This window comes from Salvelinus fontinalis, chromosome 9 (assembly GCF_029448725.1).
Source record: "Salvelinus fontinalis isolate EN_2023a chromosome 9, ASM2944872v1, whole genome shotgun sequence".
Lineage (NCBI taxonomy): Eukaryota > Metazoa > Chordata > Actinopteri > Salmoniformes > Salmonidae > Salvelinus > Salvelinus fontinalis.
Window position 1 is genome coordinate 26,928,967 of NC_074673.1, and position 17,521 is coordinate 26,946,487.

The 17,521-nt window shown below is 41.1% G+C and overlaps 2 protein-coding genes across 2 annotated transcripts in view; both read right to left on the minus strand.

Moving 5' to 3' along the window:
* The window catches only part of LOC129862359 (zinc finger protein 536-like), a 43,038-nt gene extending 41,165 nt beyond the window's left edge, over positions 1 to 1,873 (minus strand). Inside the window, exon 1 of the mRNA XM_055933908.1 lies at positions 1,636 to 1,873. The gene's annotated coding sequence lies outside the window, so the exon portion shown is untranslated. The remainder of the gene's footprint in view (positions 1 to 1,635) is intronic.
* Positions 1,874 to 4,276: 2,403 nt separating this feature from the next.
* Positions 4,277 to 16,817, minus strand: LOC129862360 (unconventional prefoldin RPB5 interactor 1-like). The gene is made up of 10 exons (XM_055933909.1): positions 16,432 to 16,817; positions 15,421 to 15,455; positions 15,057 to 15,135; positions 8,311 to 8,446; positions 7,145 to 7,236; positions 6,738 to 7,003; positions 6,323 to 6,587; positions 6,066 to 6,217; positions 5,598 to 5,838; positions 4,277 to 5,226 (listed from the first exon to the last, which is right to left on the minus strand). Exons 1-10 carry the CDS (start codon positions 16,501 to 16,503, stop codon positions 5,044 to 5,046), a joined length of 1,521 nt encoding a protein of 506 aa, XP_055789884.1. The 5' UTR covers positions 16,504 to 16,817; the 3' UTR covers positions 4,277 to 5,043.
* Positions 16,818 to 17,521: the final 704 nt, after the last annotated feature.

The following is a 17,521-nucleotide window of genomic DNA, read 5'->3' on the forward strand; positions in this document are numbered from 1 at the left end:
CTGGCAATATGCTTAGAGAGTGTTGTTAATTATAAACCAGGTATTAAAATGAAACTTCACTGTGTTAAGATAAAAGTAACTGTTAAGAAAAGAGTAACAGATTGGATGGTTGGGGTTTCTGAACTCCTTCTCTGACTGGATAACAGCTTGGTCACTGTACTGCTGAGGACCAGAGGGTCCAGACAAACACCTCCAAATACTTTTGCTGCACTTTTTCAAAGTGATTTAAGCCAACCAGAAAACAGCTTAGAATTTTTGGGAGAAAATCCGACTTATGATGATGGCAAGAGAGGGCCAAAAAGTTAATTTGGGCTGTTCAGTTGAGCTTGGATTATAGATATTCAAATCAGGTGCTTGGTGTTCAAACAAGTGATTCCATCAGAAAGTTGCCATGTAGGTCCTCTAACAGCACTTGCAGCATAGTAAAGAGAATAAGATACTAGCACATGACTTGACATTGATTTCAGCTTCACTCAGCCTCACTCTGATTTTCTCCTTCCTGCTTCACGCACATGTACTTGCATTTGATGAAAAAATACCCCTACTTGGATTCTGCATCATAATAGAAATAGCAGTGAGTTAAATGCTTTTTTAACATAACCACAATTCCATTAGCCTGGGTGCCAGTCTGTGTTCTGCTGTCTTGACAACTTCTTTAGGGAATTGCCAAACTCTGGTATACCGGCCCCATCATAATAAACAGATAATAGTCAAAACTTTTTCAAATCAAGACATGTATTGCTTTTCACAGCTTGCTTATTCTCTCATCAACAACAAACACATTTATCAACTAGCTCCAGTTTTTGTTTTTCTAATAAAGTGCTTTGCGGTTAAATTATGTGTAAATTCCAAGGCTGAATATTTAATGTTGATTGATCATACTGGCTGCCACCCACCTGCTCCTCCTCCTGTCCCCTTGGAGCCTGAGAGAGGAGAACTCTGGAATGGAGAGAAGCAGAGAATCATGGACTCTCTTAGCTCACATATGACAGATGGGGCATCATCGCTTCAAAGGCGAGCATTGGAGGTGGGGTATTTCAACCATCACCTCTCTATCCAGGTGACAGTGACAAGAGGTGATCTTTTATCAAAGTATTTACAGTACACACTCACATAACCTCTGCATATCACCATTCACGTTACACACATTATTATACATATCAGAAGTCTGACAAACATCCTTGAAAAAACGTCTTTACATCCAACAGTCCATCAGCCACAGCCCTCAAACCAATTACTACTGTGGATCATTTGATATGTGATGTATTGAAATTAGTATTTACTGCAACATATTATCTTGGATGCAAAGATCACAGCAGGCTGTCATTACACTATATCACAGTGTGAGAGAAAAAAAACATCAGCTTATAAACAGTCTATTCTATCCATTCAACATGACTTTACAAGGGCCTACACTATCCTATACTTTACTTAGCTTTTAACGATATTTCCATTCACTTAATAGCCTACTGTCATTGGCATTACCAGGGGCAGCCAACCTCACTATAACGGTTTATGCATGCACACAAATATATTCTGAGAAACCATGTTATTCTGAGAAATCATCATTCGGAGAAACTGAAAGTTAGAGTTGCAGGAGATTATAAATATTTTTTGATATATACATTTCCTTACCTGGGCATTCAGATCGGAGGATGTAAAACCGCAGCGCGTATTGGACTCGAAGTACAGCTTAAGTTCAGTCAGTGACGAGTGATGAGCTGTGTCTGACTTTTCCTGTGATACTGCGCTAAAGAATAACAATAAAATCAGATCTCCGTCAACATCCTTCAACTATTCATGCATGCTTTCGAAATGAAGTATGGAAGCATATGAGTTTATAGTTTAATTTCTGTGGGAAGGAGGGGATATGACCACTTCGAGATGTGCGTGGGCTCCCCCATCTGGTAGTTGACAAGCATTGTAGGCCTCCTGTTCCTGCGTAAATTACGCATAGGTTATTTGCGTCTCCAAATCCAAGATTATCAACTACTCCTTTTATTTAAATTAGGCCTAGTCATCATGATGCACATAACATTCTGTTAATTTTTGCACTGTACAAACGTCACATTGTAGTGGGTTATTTTAAATTAGGCCTTGTCACTCACTATGCACCAACATTCTGTACATTTGTGCACTGTACAAACGTCACATTGTAGTGGGTTATTTTAAATTAGGCCTTGTCACTCACTATGCACCAACATTCTGTACATTTGTGCACTGTACAAACGTCACATTGTAGTGGGTTATTTTAAATTAGGCCTTGTCACTCACTATGCACCAACATTCTGTACATTTGTGCACTGTACAAACGTCACATTGTAGTGGGTTATTTTAAATTAGGCCTTGTCACTCACTATGCACCAACATTCTGTACATTTGTGCACTGTACAAACGTCACATTGTAGTGGGTTATTTTAAATTAGGCCTTGTCACTCACTATGCACCAACATTCTGTACATTTGTGCACTGTACAAACGTCACATTGTAGTGGGTTATTTTAAATTAGGCCTTGTCACTCACTATGCACCAACATTCTGTACATTTGTGCACTGTAACAACGTCACATTTAGTAGACCTCGCCTAGACTATTTTAGGAAAACTCTTGTGACAGACAGAGGAAGAGGTTTGGTGCGACTGTGTTATATGGCCCGCCACCTTTTCATCTTACTCTCTCCTGTGTGTGTGTGTGCGTGCGTGTGTGTGTGCGCGTGTGTGCGTGCATCCTGCTCCGTAAATCCTTGTAATAAGTCAATATCCCCAAAAAGTAGCCCTGTGACCTCAGATTGTTCCTTCTCCAAATATTTATAATGAGGATTTCAGCCACTCTGACCCTTTGTAAAACATAATGAATAATGCAGGATTGATGCTTTGCAATTGTTTCAGGGCATCGGGGAAAGCTCTGACTTGTGATTCAGCTGTATAAGTGCTTAGAGCACTCAGAGGCTTCTTTTCAGAAATCTTAATTGGATGCTTGTCACATCCATCACATTTCTGTCATCCCAATGACTTTCTCACTGGATTATTTTCAAATAGAGAGAGGGAGTTTATTTATACAATAACCACACTCATAATATATGCACAAATTGTGCATACATCCTCACGCATTCTACTTATTTATTATATAAAATGTATAGTCTCAATGTACTGACGTTAGTTGTTGTTGCACACTGACACCATTTACAGAGGTCTTTCTTTCAAATGAACTATTTGACCTAAGATTGTTTGAATGTTAAATAGATTCAAGGACAAGTGCGTGTGTGCATACTTGTAGTATAGAAACATGTTGATTTAATACTTCAGGGGATATTTCATAGACCAAGATTAAGCACAACTACATTTAAAAGCAGAAATTCTCTATAGAACATAGTTTTAAGTACAGGAGTAGGCTTTATCTGGGTCCATGAAACCGGCCCAGGTGTACAGCAAGGAACCGTTTAATGCCCCATGACATTTGTAGCTGGGAGCAAGAGCCTCTTCTCTGAGTATCTGTCTGGTCAACAATACCTGCTCGTCTCTGCAAGGAGATCCTAAATTACCTAACTCTTAAATCCCCTTTAAACCCTGCAATGTAGATCTCTCTGTTGTTTTCAATTATTAACGTGTTCCTCTAGATCTCTTTGAAATGTTAAGTACATGTTCCAACATATACCTTCAAAGCTTTTCAAGTCCAATGATCTGTGTCTAGCCAGCGCTCAACCATGTTAAGCATTAGCTAATCTGTCTCATGCTACCTGGATAGATTTTTCCTATTGCAGCCCTAATCCTGATGAGGGGGAATCAACTAAGGACCAGTTTAAAAGCTGCTTATCGAACTCTGCACTCTCACTACTTAGCGAGCAGCTAGTGATAGCTTTTCAAACTCACAAGGTGCAACTTTAATTACAGCGAATCCGGAAGGATGGAGCTCACTGATGCAGAATTCCCAGCCATATGAAGAGGTGGTACAAAAATAGAGTTGGCAAGTCATTTTACATAGGAAAGATGATCTATTGCTGGTCATTGTGGTTCAACATTGTCAAGACATGTGGCATACCTGTGTCATGGACAGGACAGACCAACACGTACACCAGCAGTGGATGGCCATCCTATCACCTCTGACCATAGAACATCAACCGTCATCTTGGTTATTTCCCGACAATTGTGCATGTTGAATAGTTGACACTCAGCAGGTTTTCTACTGCGTACGTACAACTTTTCTGTTGGTCTGTCTTGTCCTTTAGTGAGGATTGGAAATAAGGTTTGAGAAATCTACCCAAAGGGGAGTAACACCTGACCTTGTCCAAAAATCTTTTATTTTCATTCCAGTTTACAACAATATTTATTTTTGACATGAAGCTGGTCACAGAGGTGGAAATACATTCAATAGGCAGGTACAAGGGGATTGGGAGAAATAAAGGGAAGTTAACATCTGACCCTGTCGTAGAATAATTAAGAAAGGAAAAGGCAAAAATAAATTGAATGATGCAGAGTATGTCGTCTTAGCATAGCAGGCAAAATCATGGATCAAACAATGAATAGAGTTGTAAACCACTGGCTTTGTCACAGAGTATAGTCAAGACACTGACATAAGATCAACCACCATAAAATGCGCACCTAGGCAGTGTTGACTAATGTAGTGCCATAATGTTGGAGGATGAGGGCTCTAAATAAACTACCTCTTTACTTAAAAACATATTGCAGTGAAGTACTAATGCATAAATAATGGGGTTCTTTGCTAAAAAGCTTGATGTTCCATTATACAAGGCAGGTAAATGGTTAAGAGTGAGTGTGTTGGGTTGCTTTCTCAACAATGTTATGCTACTCTTACAGAGTACTGCCTCTTACAGAATATGCATATTGTTTATATTGCAATGTGTACTAACAGGAAAAACATTATGAAAGAGAAGAAGAGAGGCTTGAAGAGTGATGCCAAAAAAAGAAGAAGGATGGCAGATCATAGGGTGGGTTCACGGTCTGTCCAACTCAAAAAAGTGTTGGCATAGAAAATCAATGTTAAAAAAGGAGCCGGTAGTGTGGATCCTGGAGACTGGCTCTGCTGGGTCATTTCTGCTGCAGCCGGGCAGCTTTGAACTTGGACACCCTCTTTGGGGCATCTTGGGGGGCCTCGGGGGCCACCTCCTCCAGTTTCCTCTCTGGGATGGTGGGCAGTGCTGGCAGAGCAATGGTGAATTGGGGGATCGACAAGAGAATGGGCTCCTTCTCAACCACCGTGCCTGAAAAGGCCTGGATCAATGACAAAGAATAAGATGGCGGTTAATGTGACGCTGTAAACTTGGCAGGACATAGACCACTCCTGCTCTAAGCATTTATTTAAGTTCAAAGAAATTGCTGTTCAATGTGAACTAATCACCCCTGTCTCTTGTACGTTTTATACCGATGATCGTATTTATTGCACTGTACATTTAAATCATTTTCTCGCATGTTTCTTGTCTATTTATTGTATCTGTGCCGGTTTGTTGTATGTATCTGAAGCACTGCTGTTGCTGTAATAAGAATTTCCCTAAAGGGACAAATAAAGTTGTTGGCACTGAATTGAAGATCTTTACAGTATTAGAATATTGACGGAGTATTGAATCAGGACCAGCTGAGTTTACCTGAAAGCTGCTGGTGGGGTGTAGGAGGACCCCAGTGGGGCTGTCCTCCTCCGTGATGCCGTCGCTGGTGTCGCTGTACGTGTTCTCGTCATGGCTCAGAGTGCGTCCAAACGTCCGGCGCTCCTCGAAGTCGGCAGCGCTGCTCTCGCTGGTGTCGCTACACACACTGCTCTCTCTGCTCCGGGACTTCAGGATTGACTTCCTGGGGATGGGCTCGCCGTTCTTCACATCCACAAACAACCTGACAAAAGGCCACAAACATACACACAGTCAGCCATTATACCCAATCAGATCGCAGAACTTGTTAATAGACAGACACCATACCGAATCAGAATAAAGAAATCTGGAAACATTCAGAGTAAACACCATTCCATATATGCCATTTTTACATTTGATCCAAAATGTTGCCAAAAGTTTATGTCAACCAAACATTTAATGATTGATGTGTAGCCTGTAGTGTGTGTGTACCTGTAGAGGTCTGTGGGCGTAGTGATGTTGTGGAGCCCGTGGTGAGAGTGACCGTTGCTGATGCCGTTCTTCTTTTTCCTCTTGGCTTGCTGCTTCTGTTCTTTCAGCTCACTGAACTTCAACATGGTGTTCTTCCCTGTGTTTATCCTCACCTGGAGAGACAGAGGGAGTTGAAGTACATTGATTTACATAGCTCAAATAACATAATGGACTACAAGTTGACTGCGATGAGTTTAATACGCTTCATACACACTGACCTTCTTAGGTTCCACCGTATGAGAGAAATAGATGGTAGGCAAACAGTCGCCTTCCTCCTCCTCTGCTTCATCTTCCTCCTCCTCCCCATCCCTGGTTGACTGGGCTGTACTGTTGAGTTGGCTGCCGTTGTGAGGCACAAATTCCCTGCCTTTGCTCCTCTCATCATGTCCATTGACACAATGATGGCTGCCGCTATCTCCCTCCTTCTCTTCCTCAGAGGATGTTGTGTCATTGTTGCCATTGGTGTCTGCACTGTCAAACCGTCTGAAAACAATAGAAACAAAGTATCAAGCCGGGAGAAATCTAATCTATATTTTATCATGAAACACAGGTGTGAAGGTGGATAGAGTGGCGCTGAATTACTCCTCAATTTGAACATCTATGCATTTTGTGTGTGTGTGTATTTAACTCTACCGGTGATGCTCCTCTTCCTGCTCCTCCTGCGCTTCCAGCTCATCCAGTCTGGCCCATAGCTCCTCCTCAGACAGCACTCTTCTGCTCCCTCCATCTCCCTCTCCACTGCCCTCTTCGTCCTCCTCCTCTTCTTCTTTCTCTATCTTCACAACAACCTCCATTTTGGGCTTAGAGTGGGGCTTAAGAGCCACACGCTGCTTTCCTTTGCTGACCATTTCTTCAATACTTCCAACCTCTTCTCTGATGTCCACATAGTCCCCTTTAGCCTGAGGAAACAGAGAAGGGTATAAGTGTGGGTGTGTTTCTGATCATATAAATAGATTTTCTGCACAGGGAGTTAGTTGTCTATCGGATAAGCTGGCTGAAGAGGATCCTAAAAACTCTGTTATCACTGTAATTACACTTACGCCTGAGAGTTTTTCTAGATCCTCTGTAAACCCAACTCTGGCTTCAAAGTCCTTCCTCGTCTTGTGCAAGTCATCCAGCGCACAAATTACATCTAAAAAACAAAGCACAAAAATTGTGTGAATGAAATATAAAAATCCGCCAGCAAGGGGTTAAACTTTTAACACAGTAAAAAAAAGAGGAAAATTATGACAAACAGTTCATAACATCGCAAGCCCTCGGTGCTACTTTGGATCATTAAATCTTCACAACAATTAAACCCCCATTCGCTAAAGGCAGCAGGGGCTCCGTTGCCATGGCGACAGCGAGCCTTCAAGCCGTACGTTTCGAAACGTTGGGGAAAGGTCAAACGCGGACCGCATGACAACTCAGCGGGGCTGTTTGACAAATCTCAGCGATCCATGTTTGCATTATGGCACTTAGTTGTGTAAAAGCGGCCTGGGCAGGGTCAGGGAAGGTTATGTCACATTCACGCTTCAGGTAAACACCAGTCTAATAATGGCCGCATCATCATCACACATTGTTATTTAGGCCCATCTGACGCTATATATTAAAGAGCTTTTTCGGATGCAGAGTGAATACCAAAGGGGAGCAAAGAGGAAAAAACTCTCTTTAGACAGGAGGGTTTAAGGCTGGACCTATTGTGACAAAATAATTGCAGATGGCCAAAATCGATGAGTAACCAACAAATAGCAATCTGGACATAATTCTGCATTTTCAATAGAAATGAACTTGCAGTATTGCAAATTATGACCAAGATGATTTGTGTATTATTACTTATTTGCTAATGCAATTGTAATTTGATAGATAATTGTCCATCAGAAAAATGTATCAAACATTCTAACAATCCAAGGATTCACAAAATAAGTAGCCATTCAACTTTTAGTTTGAACTGAGTGATCACCTCTTTTTCGGTTTGTCTGAAAGCAAGTCCATGACAACAGCCCCCCTGCTGGATGAACCGTGGTAGTGTTGAGAAGACATTCAAAACATGACCTCAATCTTTCTCAATAAGAATTATCACGAGCATACATTGCGAAACAATATATAGGCATACAATTGAGGAGTTCTCTCGTTTTTTAAATAATTTTAGTTATGTGAGTGTCAAAGTTGGGCAAGGTGCCATGGTATCTGAGAAAATTCAAAATGGCTTCCAAAACAAACGCACGTTTCTTCCTGTGCTCCACGAGCTTCTGGGCCTGCTTGGCAGAGCACTTTGCAAACCAGTTGTCCCCCAGCAGTACGGTGATCTCATTGGTATGGACCAGCTTCCCAGGCATGAAGGCCAGAGGGCCAAATGGCACCTGTTACAGCAGAGAGGAGAAGAGATCAACTTGCATTATTCAAGTTGAGTTCAAGTTTCAACTTGACTTTCAATCGTTTTTATTGATTTTTTGTTATATATACAGTACTTTTATTTAACCTTTATTTAACTAGGCAAGTCCGTTAAGAATAAATTCTTATTTACAATGACGGCCTACCAAAAGGCCTCCTGCGGGGATGGGATAAAAAAATTAAATAATAATGTATAGGACAAAACACACATCACGAGAAGAGAGACAACACTACATAAAGAGAGACCTAAGACAACAACATAGCATGGCAACAACACATGACAACACAGCATGGTAGCAACACAACATGGTAACAGGACAAAATACGGTACAAACATTATTGGGCACAGACAACAGCACAAAGGGCAAGAAGGTAGAGATGACAATACATCACGCAAAGCAGCCACAACTGTCAGTAAGAGTGTCCATGATTGAGTCTTTGAATGAAGAGATTGAGATAAAAAAACTGTCCGGTTTGAGTGTTTGTTGCAGGTCGTTCCAGTCGTTAGCTGCAGCGAACTGAAAAGTCGAGCAACGCAAGGATGTGTGTGCTCTGGGAACCTTTAACAGAATGTGACTGGCAGAACGGGTGTTGTATGTGGAGGATGAGGGCTGCAGTAGATATCTCAGATAGGGAGGAGTGAAACCTAAGAGGGTTTATAAATAAGCATCAACCAGTGGGTCTTGCGACAGTACCAGTCAAACATTTAGACAAACCTACTCATTCCAGGGTTTTTCTTTATTTTTTACATTGTAGAATAAAAGTGAAGACATCAAAACTATTAAATAGTGGCGCTGCGGCCTAAGGCACTGCATCTCGGTGCTAGAGGCGTCACTACAGACCCTGGTTCGATTCCAGGCTGTATCACAACCGGCCGTGATTGGGAGTCCCATAGGGCGGCGCACAATTGGCCCAGCAATCTCCTCCTTGGTCAAAATAGCCCTTACACAGCCTGGAAGTGTGTTGGGTCATTGTCCTGTTGAAAAACAAATGATAGTCCCACTAAGCGCAAACCAGATGGGGTGGCGTATCCCTGCAGAATGCGGTGGTAGCCATGCTTGTTAAGTGTTCCTTGAATTATAAATAAATCACAGACAGTGTCACCAGCAAAGCACCCCCACACCTTCATGAGTCACGGTGGGAACCACACATGAAGAGATCATCTGTTCACCTTGACTGACCTTTATGTCTTAAAGTAATATGGACTTGGTCTTTTACCAAATATGCTATCTTCTGTATACCACCTCTACCTTGTCACAACACAACTGATTGGCTCAAACGCATTATTAAGGAAAGAAATTCCACAAATGTTACAGTTTTGACAATCGCTAGGACCCATTTCTCAATACTTAGGTCACTTTTTCAAAACTCTTCACACAGTAAGCACAACAGCAGTCTATGTGGGCTAAACTGTGTATCATTTTTCTTTGCTTTGGAACAAAATGCATTCAATTACAAAATCTTTCAAATTTCACTAATTATTTTCTCACTCTGACACAACCACCACCAAAACTCTATGTACCTACAGGCCAATTTGCAAATGTTCACATACTCTTTTCAAAACTGTTAAACTTAAGTTCAAAACCTAACATAACACAAAATTGAATAAGACAGCAATTTGCTACATTTCTACAGTAATACCGTATTGAAATATATTCCAAATATTTAAAACAAATAATACTATCAAAACAATTAGACCAACCACAGCTGATTCCCATTGTAGCTGAACACCTACCCAGGTGTTAGTCTTTCAATTTCATTACCATCTATACAAAAGGGGACATCTTATGAATAATGCTGGACTGTAATGTAAACATGGACCCAGCCAGAGATAGAGAAGTGGCTGACAGAGGAAGAAGAGTGGCTGGGAGAGGGAGAGGAGTACGTGTGCGTGGTGGAAGAAGACTGAGTGGAAGATCAAGAGCTGTAGTCTCAGATGAGATTAGGGCTACTATAATTGATCATGTAATAAATCATGGTCTATCAATGAGAGAGGCTGGTCTGAGTGCAGCCAAATCTGCAACGCTCAACAGTGGCATCTATTGTGAGAAATTTCTGGCAAAACAACACGTAAGATGTCCATTCTGCAAGGGCACATTCTGCACATTTCAGAAGTAAATTGAGAAAAGCCTCCAAACCCACTTGTGTGTAATTGTTTTTGTATTTCTGCCTATGACACAACGGTTACATCCCACAGGTAGGAGAGGTAGGATTTTCACTGCTGTGCAGGAAACTGTAATCGTTGATATGGTCATCAGAAACAATGGCATAAAACTCAGAGATTCGGGACAGTGTTGGCAGACATTACATTTGGAAATATTCACAATGTAAGCATAACAACTATTTCTAGAGTCCTGAAACAACATCAAGTCAGGATGAAGCAGTTGTACACTGTCCCCTTTGAGAGGAACTCTGAAAGTCAAGCAACTCAGGAACCAATATGTCCAGGTAAGATGACTATAAAATACAGAACTGGTTTTGAACAAAACCAAACAGGGCAAAGGCACACAATGGCATGTTTTTAGGTATAATGTAAACTACTGTAATAGCCTAACTCTTATGTTGCCTTGTGGATTTATTTGAGAGTCATGGGGATTGAAGCAAGGCAAAAAAAACACATTCATCTTTGTGGATGAGGCTCGTTTCAACTTGGCCAAAACACAGTGGCGAGGAAGGATTGTGATTTGGAAAAGAGCCACAGTGGATGTCCCGGGCCAGAAGGGTTGCTAACATCACAATGTGTGCAGCAATATCCTCTGATGGATTGTTGTTACACAAACCGCTAATTGGGCCATACAACACCGAGCGTCTCATTTCATTCCTGGGTGACCTCTATGGAAGGGTTGTGCCAGGTGAGGCGAAATCGGCCAACGTTTGTAATTGTATGGGACAATGTGGCATTTCCCCACTCCTGTGCAGTCACAGAGTGGTTTGCAGCCCATCCCAGGATGGTGTCCCTTTTCCTCTCACCTTACTCTCCATTCCTCAACCCCATAGAGGAATTATTTTCCTCATGGAGGTGGAAGGTTTATGACCACCATCCACATGATCAAATGTCCCCCCTGAACGTAATGAATGCTGGATGCCTGGACATATCTGCAGAAGATTGCCAGGGATGGACCAGGCATGTCAAAATATTATTTCCTAGGTGTATTGCCCAAGATGACATAAGATGTGATGTGGAGGAAAACCTGTGGACTAGCATTTCTACTGTATCTGTAGATGGTGTATATACAAATTCTTGTATTTTGGAATCACTCAATGACTAAAAGTTACAGTAAACATATTGAAGCATATTGCATCATGTCTGATTCATTCCTGTAACATATACTGCAGTGAATTCTAAACAGTGGAGAGGTGTCATTCTTGTTTGTTAATTATTTTTTTTTACAAAAGAAAACATTGTGTAATGCTACCTACCTGTTGTTAGTGTTTTTTAGGTCATTGTTTTATGAGTGACAAAGTGTCCTTGTTGGGTGACAAACTTTGTGAGTGTTATGGAATAATGAGTTAATCTGAGACACGTATGAAGAGTTTTGGTAGTTGTAGTGCATGTTGGATGTGAAATTAACTGCTGTGCCAAGCTGAAAGTTGGTTAGGAGAACTGTGTGAAGAGTTTTGAAAAAGTGACCTAAGTATTGAGAAATGGGCCCTAAAGATTTTTTTTTACAATGTAATTGAAATGCATTCCAGGCGACTACCTCATGAAGCTGGTTGAGAGAATGGCAAGAATATGAAAAGCTGTCACCAAGGCAAAGGGTGGCTACTTTGAAGAATCTAAAATCTAAAATATATTTTTGATCTAACACTTTTTTGGTTACTACATGATTCCATATGCATTTTCTTTATTAAATGTTTAACTAGGCACATCAGTTAAGAACAAATTATTATTTATAATGACAGCCTACTCCGGCCAAACCCTAACGACGCTGGGCCAATTGCGCGCCACCCTATGGGACTCCCAATCACGGCCGGTTGTGATACAGCCTGGAATCGAACCAGGTTCTGTAGTGACACCTCTAGCGCCGAGATGCAGTGCCTTAGACCGCTGCGCCACTATTTAATAGTTTTGATGTCTTCAAAACGGAAAAAATAGTACAAATAATGAAAAACCCTGGAATGAGTAGGTGTGTCCAAACTTTTGACTGGCACTATATATTATGGCAATTTAAACATGGTTCTGCATACTTTTTTACAAACTAAAAGTGAAGCTGAATAGCTTAAAGAAAAGGAGAATAGAAACTGATAGTGAAAGAGAAGGCCTTCGCTATAACACACCATATGTAAACATCTCAAAAGCACCCATCTGGCTGTATTAACTGCTGTGTTTTCGCTCCAGATCAAGAGGGGACAATGGCTTGGGAATTCACTCGACACACCTCATAATAAACTGTAAATAATACCCTGCTATGGAAACTCACTCCCCAGTGCATTTACTGCATTTGACTGTACAAGATGGCGCCGCCAGACACGGTCACCCTGTTTTCTAGCCAAATTTGCATTATTTCACATTTTTGTATTATTTCTTACATTTGCTCAGAAAGTTTCCAGTATAATTTCGTACAGCTGAATTTTTGTTTTGTTTTATCCACTTTGTATATGGGTGGTTACATTTATCCTATTTCAACACATGTACAAGTTCGAATTATTAATGTATTTGTTGCCGCTGATAATAGCTGAGACACCCTCAGCTATTATCAATGGCAACCCTGGAGCAATTAGGGTTAAGTGCCTTGCTAAAGGGCACAGACAGATTTTTCACCTAGTCAGCTCAGGGATTTGAACCAGCAACCTTTTGGTTACTGGCCCAATGCTCCTAACCGCTAGGCTACCTGCCACGGTTAGGATATATATATATAGTATTCTAGTCATGGCTCATCCTGTACAACTACTGCCATACACACCTTTTTCTAATCATATGCTGTCCATACATTAGATATACACACAGTGCCTTCAGAAAGTATTCAGACCCCTTGACTTAAAAAAAATAATAAAGTTACAGCCTTAACCTAAAATTGATTTTTAAAATGTTTATTCCCCCCTCAATCTACACACAATACACCATAATGACAAAGCAAAAACAGGTTAATAAATTTTAGCAAATATATTAAAAACAGAAATATTACATTTACAAAAGTATTCAGACCCTTTACTCAGTACTTCGTTGAAGCACCTTTGGCAGCAATTACAGCCTTTCGTCTTCTTGGGTATGATGCTACAAGCTGCGCACACCTGTATTTGGGAATTTCATCCCATTCTTCTCTCCTGATCCTTTCAAGCTGTGTCAGGTTGGATGGGGAGCGTTGCTGCACAGCTATTTTCAGGTCTCTCCAGAGATGTTCGATCGGGTTCAAGTCCGGGCTCTGGCTAGGCCACTCAAGGACATTGAGACTTGTCCCGAAGCCACTCCTGCATTGTCTTGGCTGTGTGCTTAGGGATGTTATCATGTTGGAAGGTGAACCTTCGTCCCAGTCTGAGGTCCTGAGCGCTCTGGAGCTGGTTTTCATCAAGGATCTCTCTTTCCTTTATCCTGACTAGTCTCCCAGTCCCTGCCGCTGAAAAACACCTCCCACAGCATGATGCTGCCACCACCATGCTTCACCGTAGAGATGGTGCCAAGTTTCCTCCAGACGTGACGCTTGGCATTCAGTTCAAAGAGTTCAAACTTGGTTTCATCAGGACCAGAGAATCATGTTTCTCATGGTCTGAGAGTCATTAGATGCCTTTTGGCAAACTCCAAGCGGGCTGTCCTGTGCCTTTTACTGAGGAGTGGCGTCGTCTGGCCACTCTACCATAAAGGCCTGATTGGTGGAAGGCTGCAGAGATAGTTGTCCTTCTGGAAGATTGTCCCATCTCCACAGAGGAACTCTGGAGGTCTGTCAGAGTGACCATCAGGTTCTTGGTCACCTCCCTGATCAAGGCCCTTCTCCCCTGATTGCTCAGTTTGGGCAGGCGGCCAGATCTAGGAAGAGTCTTGGTGGTTCCAAACTTCTTCCATTTAAGAATGATGGCCACTGTGTTCTTGGAGACCTTCAATGTTGCAGAGATTTTTTGGTACCCTTCCCCAGATCTGTGCCTCGACACAATCCTGTCTCTGCACTCTATGGACAATTGCTTTGACATGCACTGTCAACTGTGGAACCTTATATAGAAAGGTGTGTGCCTTTCCAAATCATGTCCAATTAATTTACCTCAGGTGGACTCCAATCAAGTTGTAGAAACATCTCAAGGATGATCAATGGAAACCAGATGCACTTGAGCTCAATTTCAAATCTCATTGCAAAGGTTGCTTTGTCATTATGGAATATTGTGTGTAGACTGATGGATTTTTAAAAAATTTAATACATTTTGGAATAAGGCTGTAATGTAACAAAATGTGGTAAAAGTGAAGGGGTCTGAATACTGTATATATATTATATATATGCTCTGGACTCTGATATTGCTCGTTCTGACATTTTATTGTGTGTGTGGGGGGGGGGGGTCTATTGTTATTGCATTTTGTTGCACCTGCGATAACATCTGCAAATCTGTGTGCGCAACCAATAAACTTTGATTTGATAAGAGAAAGATGGAACGTACCATGATGTCATAGGACACCTGATCTGGAAGAGTTTTGAGTCGGTCCTCGAGAGTTTCATAGTCACCCTTTACCTTCACCCTGAAAGTCCAAAGTTTTTTAAATTTCAGTTAAAAAAATGGCACACACACAAAACATTACACATGCCCTTCCTGACCTACAGGTTATGCCTGAAAGGACACACAGATCTCATGTTTAGCCTATCTATGCATGTACTATCAAGGATGTGGTGAGTGAATCGTGGTGGAACTAGTAACGTTATCTAGAAGCACAGTAGCACCATAACTCACAAGATGCTGTGTGTATGAGTGGTAGTGGCTGACTCCAATGCCATAGTCACTACGTGGAATCGCTACACAAACTCACCAGTGATGGATCTGACCTTCGCAGCCTTGCACCACCTGTTGTTAACAGAGTGACAATTATTTAGGTCAAACTTTGCATTTCTATTCTCCCTAAAAAAAACTGTCAGAAGAAGCCCCTCCATTTTACAGTTGTTTACACTTAATCACCAGGGGAAAACAACACAGAAGCAAATTCTCGGGAAGTTTAGAGTGTTTTGGTTAAACAGCTGTCAAAGATGAATTGTATCGAAATGTTAAAGGATCAAAAGCTTTTCTGAACCACCCAGTATATACTTACATACACAGGATCACCAACCTGGGGGCAGGAAGGGGCATCTGCGTACTTTGCAATGGATATCATACCAGGAAGTAGCCTACTACAGTACTACACTTTAGGTAGAAGCATTAGGCCTAAGGCCTATGTTTCTATTTGAAAGGCATAAAGTTGCACCCTCCATTACATACTGCATGACTCCAATTCTAATGTAACACAACAAGAACATGACCTACACTTTGGATTGATATTGGCTTTACATTTAGCTAAGATTAAAGTAGTTAGTTATGGATGTTGAATCTAGGTTAATGTTTAATGGGCAGTAGGCCGACCGCACAAGGAAATGCTTGTGTATTGTTACGTGCATGGTTAATTTGTTTACTTTTCATGCATTGTACTTGCTGAAATTGATAAACATGGGTCAATATCAGAGCAATTGACAAACTTGATGCATACTAGATGGTTGTACACAACATGGCTTGTCCAGGATCCACGATGAAATAAACAACAAGCAACATGTGACCGCTACCTCAAGGAAGCTTCTAGAAAAAAAAAGGTTAAGAAAATGTCCATGATAAATGATCTGTCGAAGAGGTCACGCGCGCATAAATGAATATGCAACCTGCTGAAAGAGAATGCATGTTAGGTCTCATCTCACGAAAATGCAAAACGATTTGCAAAATTCTGTTGTCGACCGCGTGCATGATCAACACGCACAGCTCACGCTAGCTACAGTAGCAAGCTAATTCATTGTTTTACCTTTTTATGCTCCACTCGAAGTCTACCAACTCCTTGTGGGACCTCTATATTTATTTTATTTCTCTCAGCCATTTTCCCATGTAATATTTAGATGAAAATGTGACGTTTGTGAATAAAAAACAATGCTCAGGGGTTGTAAGTCCTAAAAAAATGTTTATGAATGCAATTGCAGGTATTCCTGAGAGGCGTTTTCCTATTATTCATCAAAGGGGCAGTGGTAGATATCCAAGATTTCGGAAGTGCAACCATTTCACATTCTCATTTTAGGATTTCAGCATGATCCCCGAAATATCCACGGAATATAATCCTCAATTGTTCAGCGTCCTCCTCACCGACCCTGCGCCATGTTCCTCTGCCCGTTTCCCGGTGTAGTCTGGGTAAAATGCTCTAAAGCACAACAATGTTGCAAATGCATGATAAATTATAACATAATGTAAACAATAGGCTACAGACATAGAGCATTTCCCTTTATCGCAATGTTGTTAAATTAAACATATTACAAACTGGCTCTTTCCACATTCCGTGAGGTTAATTGACTGTATATATTGTGTGATTGGTTCCAATCCCCCCTCCCCATTACGTTACTTTATATTTGCACTTTCATTTGAGTAATTTAGCAGACGCTCTTATACAGAGCGATTTACAGTAGCGAGTGCATACATTTACATACCTTGCAAATTATATCAAATAGTTAGTTGTAAATTCACTGTAGTTACAGAGCATTGGTTAAAACTTTATTCCATCATACTTTTACATTATTGTGAATTATGCAAGATCGAATCTTCTACTTATGTTGCACCAAGATGCACATAGAATTCATTTGTCAGATGCTCTCATGATAGAGGACAGCAGTATAGTTGGGAAGATCAGTTATCTTTCTCTTTTGCCAAATATACTGTAAGTTCAAATGGCAAAATCTCAGGAAAAGGTCACACAAGCTCAGGGCTGCGTACGAAAACAAGCAATAAGCATTAAATTAAACGGAAATGGTGCTGTTCTAAACGACCTGTTTAAAAAAAGGTTGTGGGAACACGTTCAAAATGTACCGCTGTCCTTTAAACAGTAACGTTCGCATCAAGCCACACCCCAT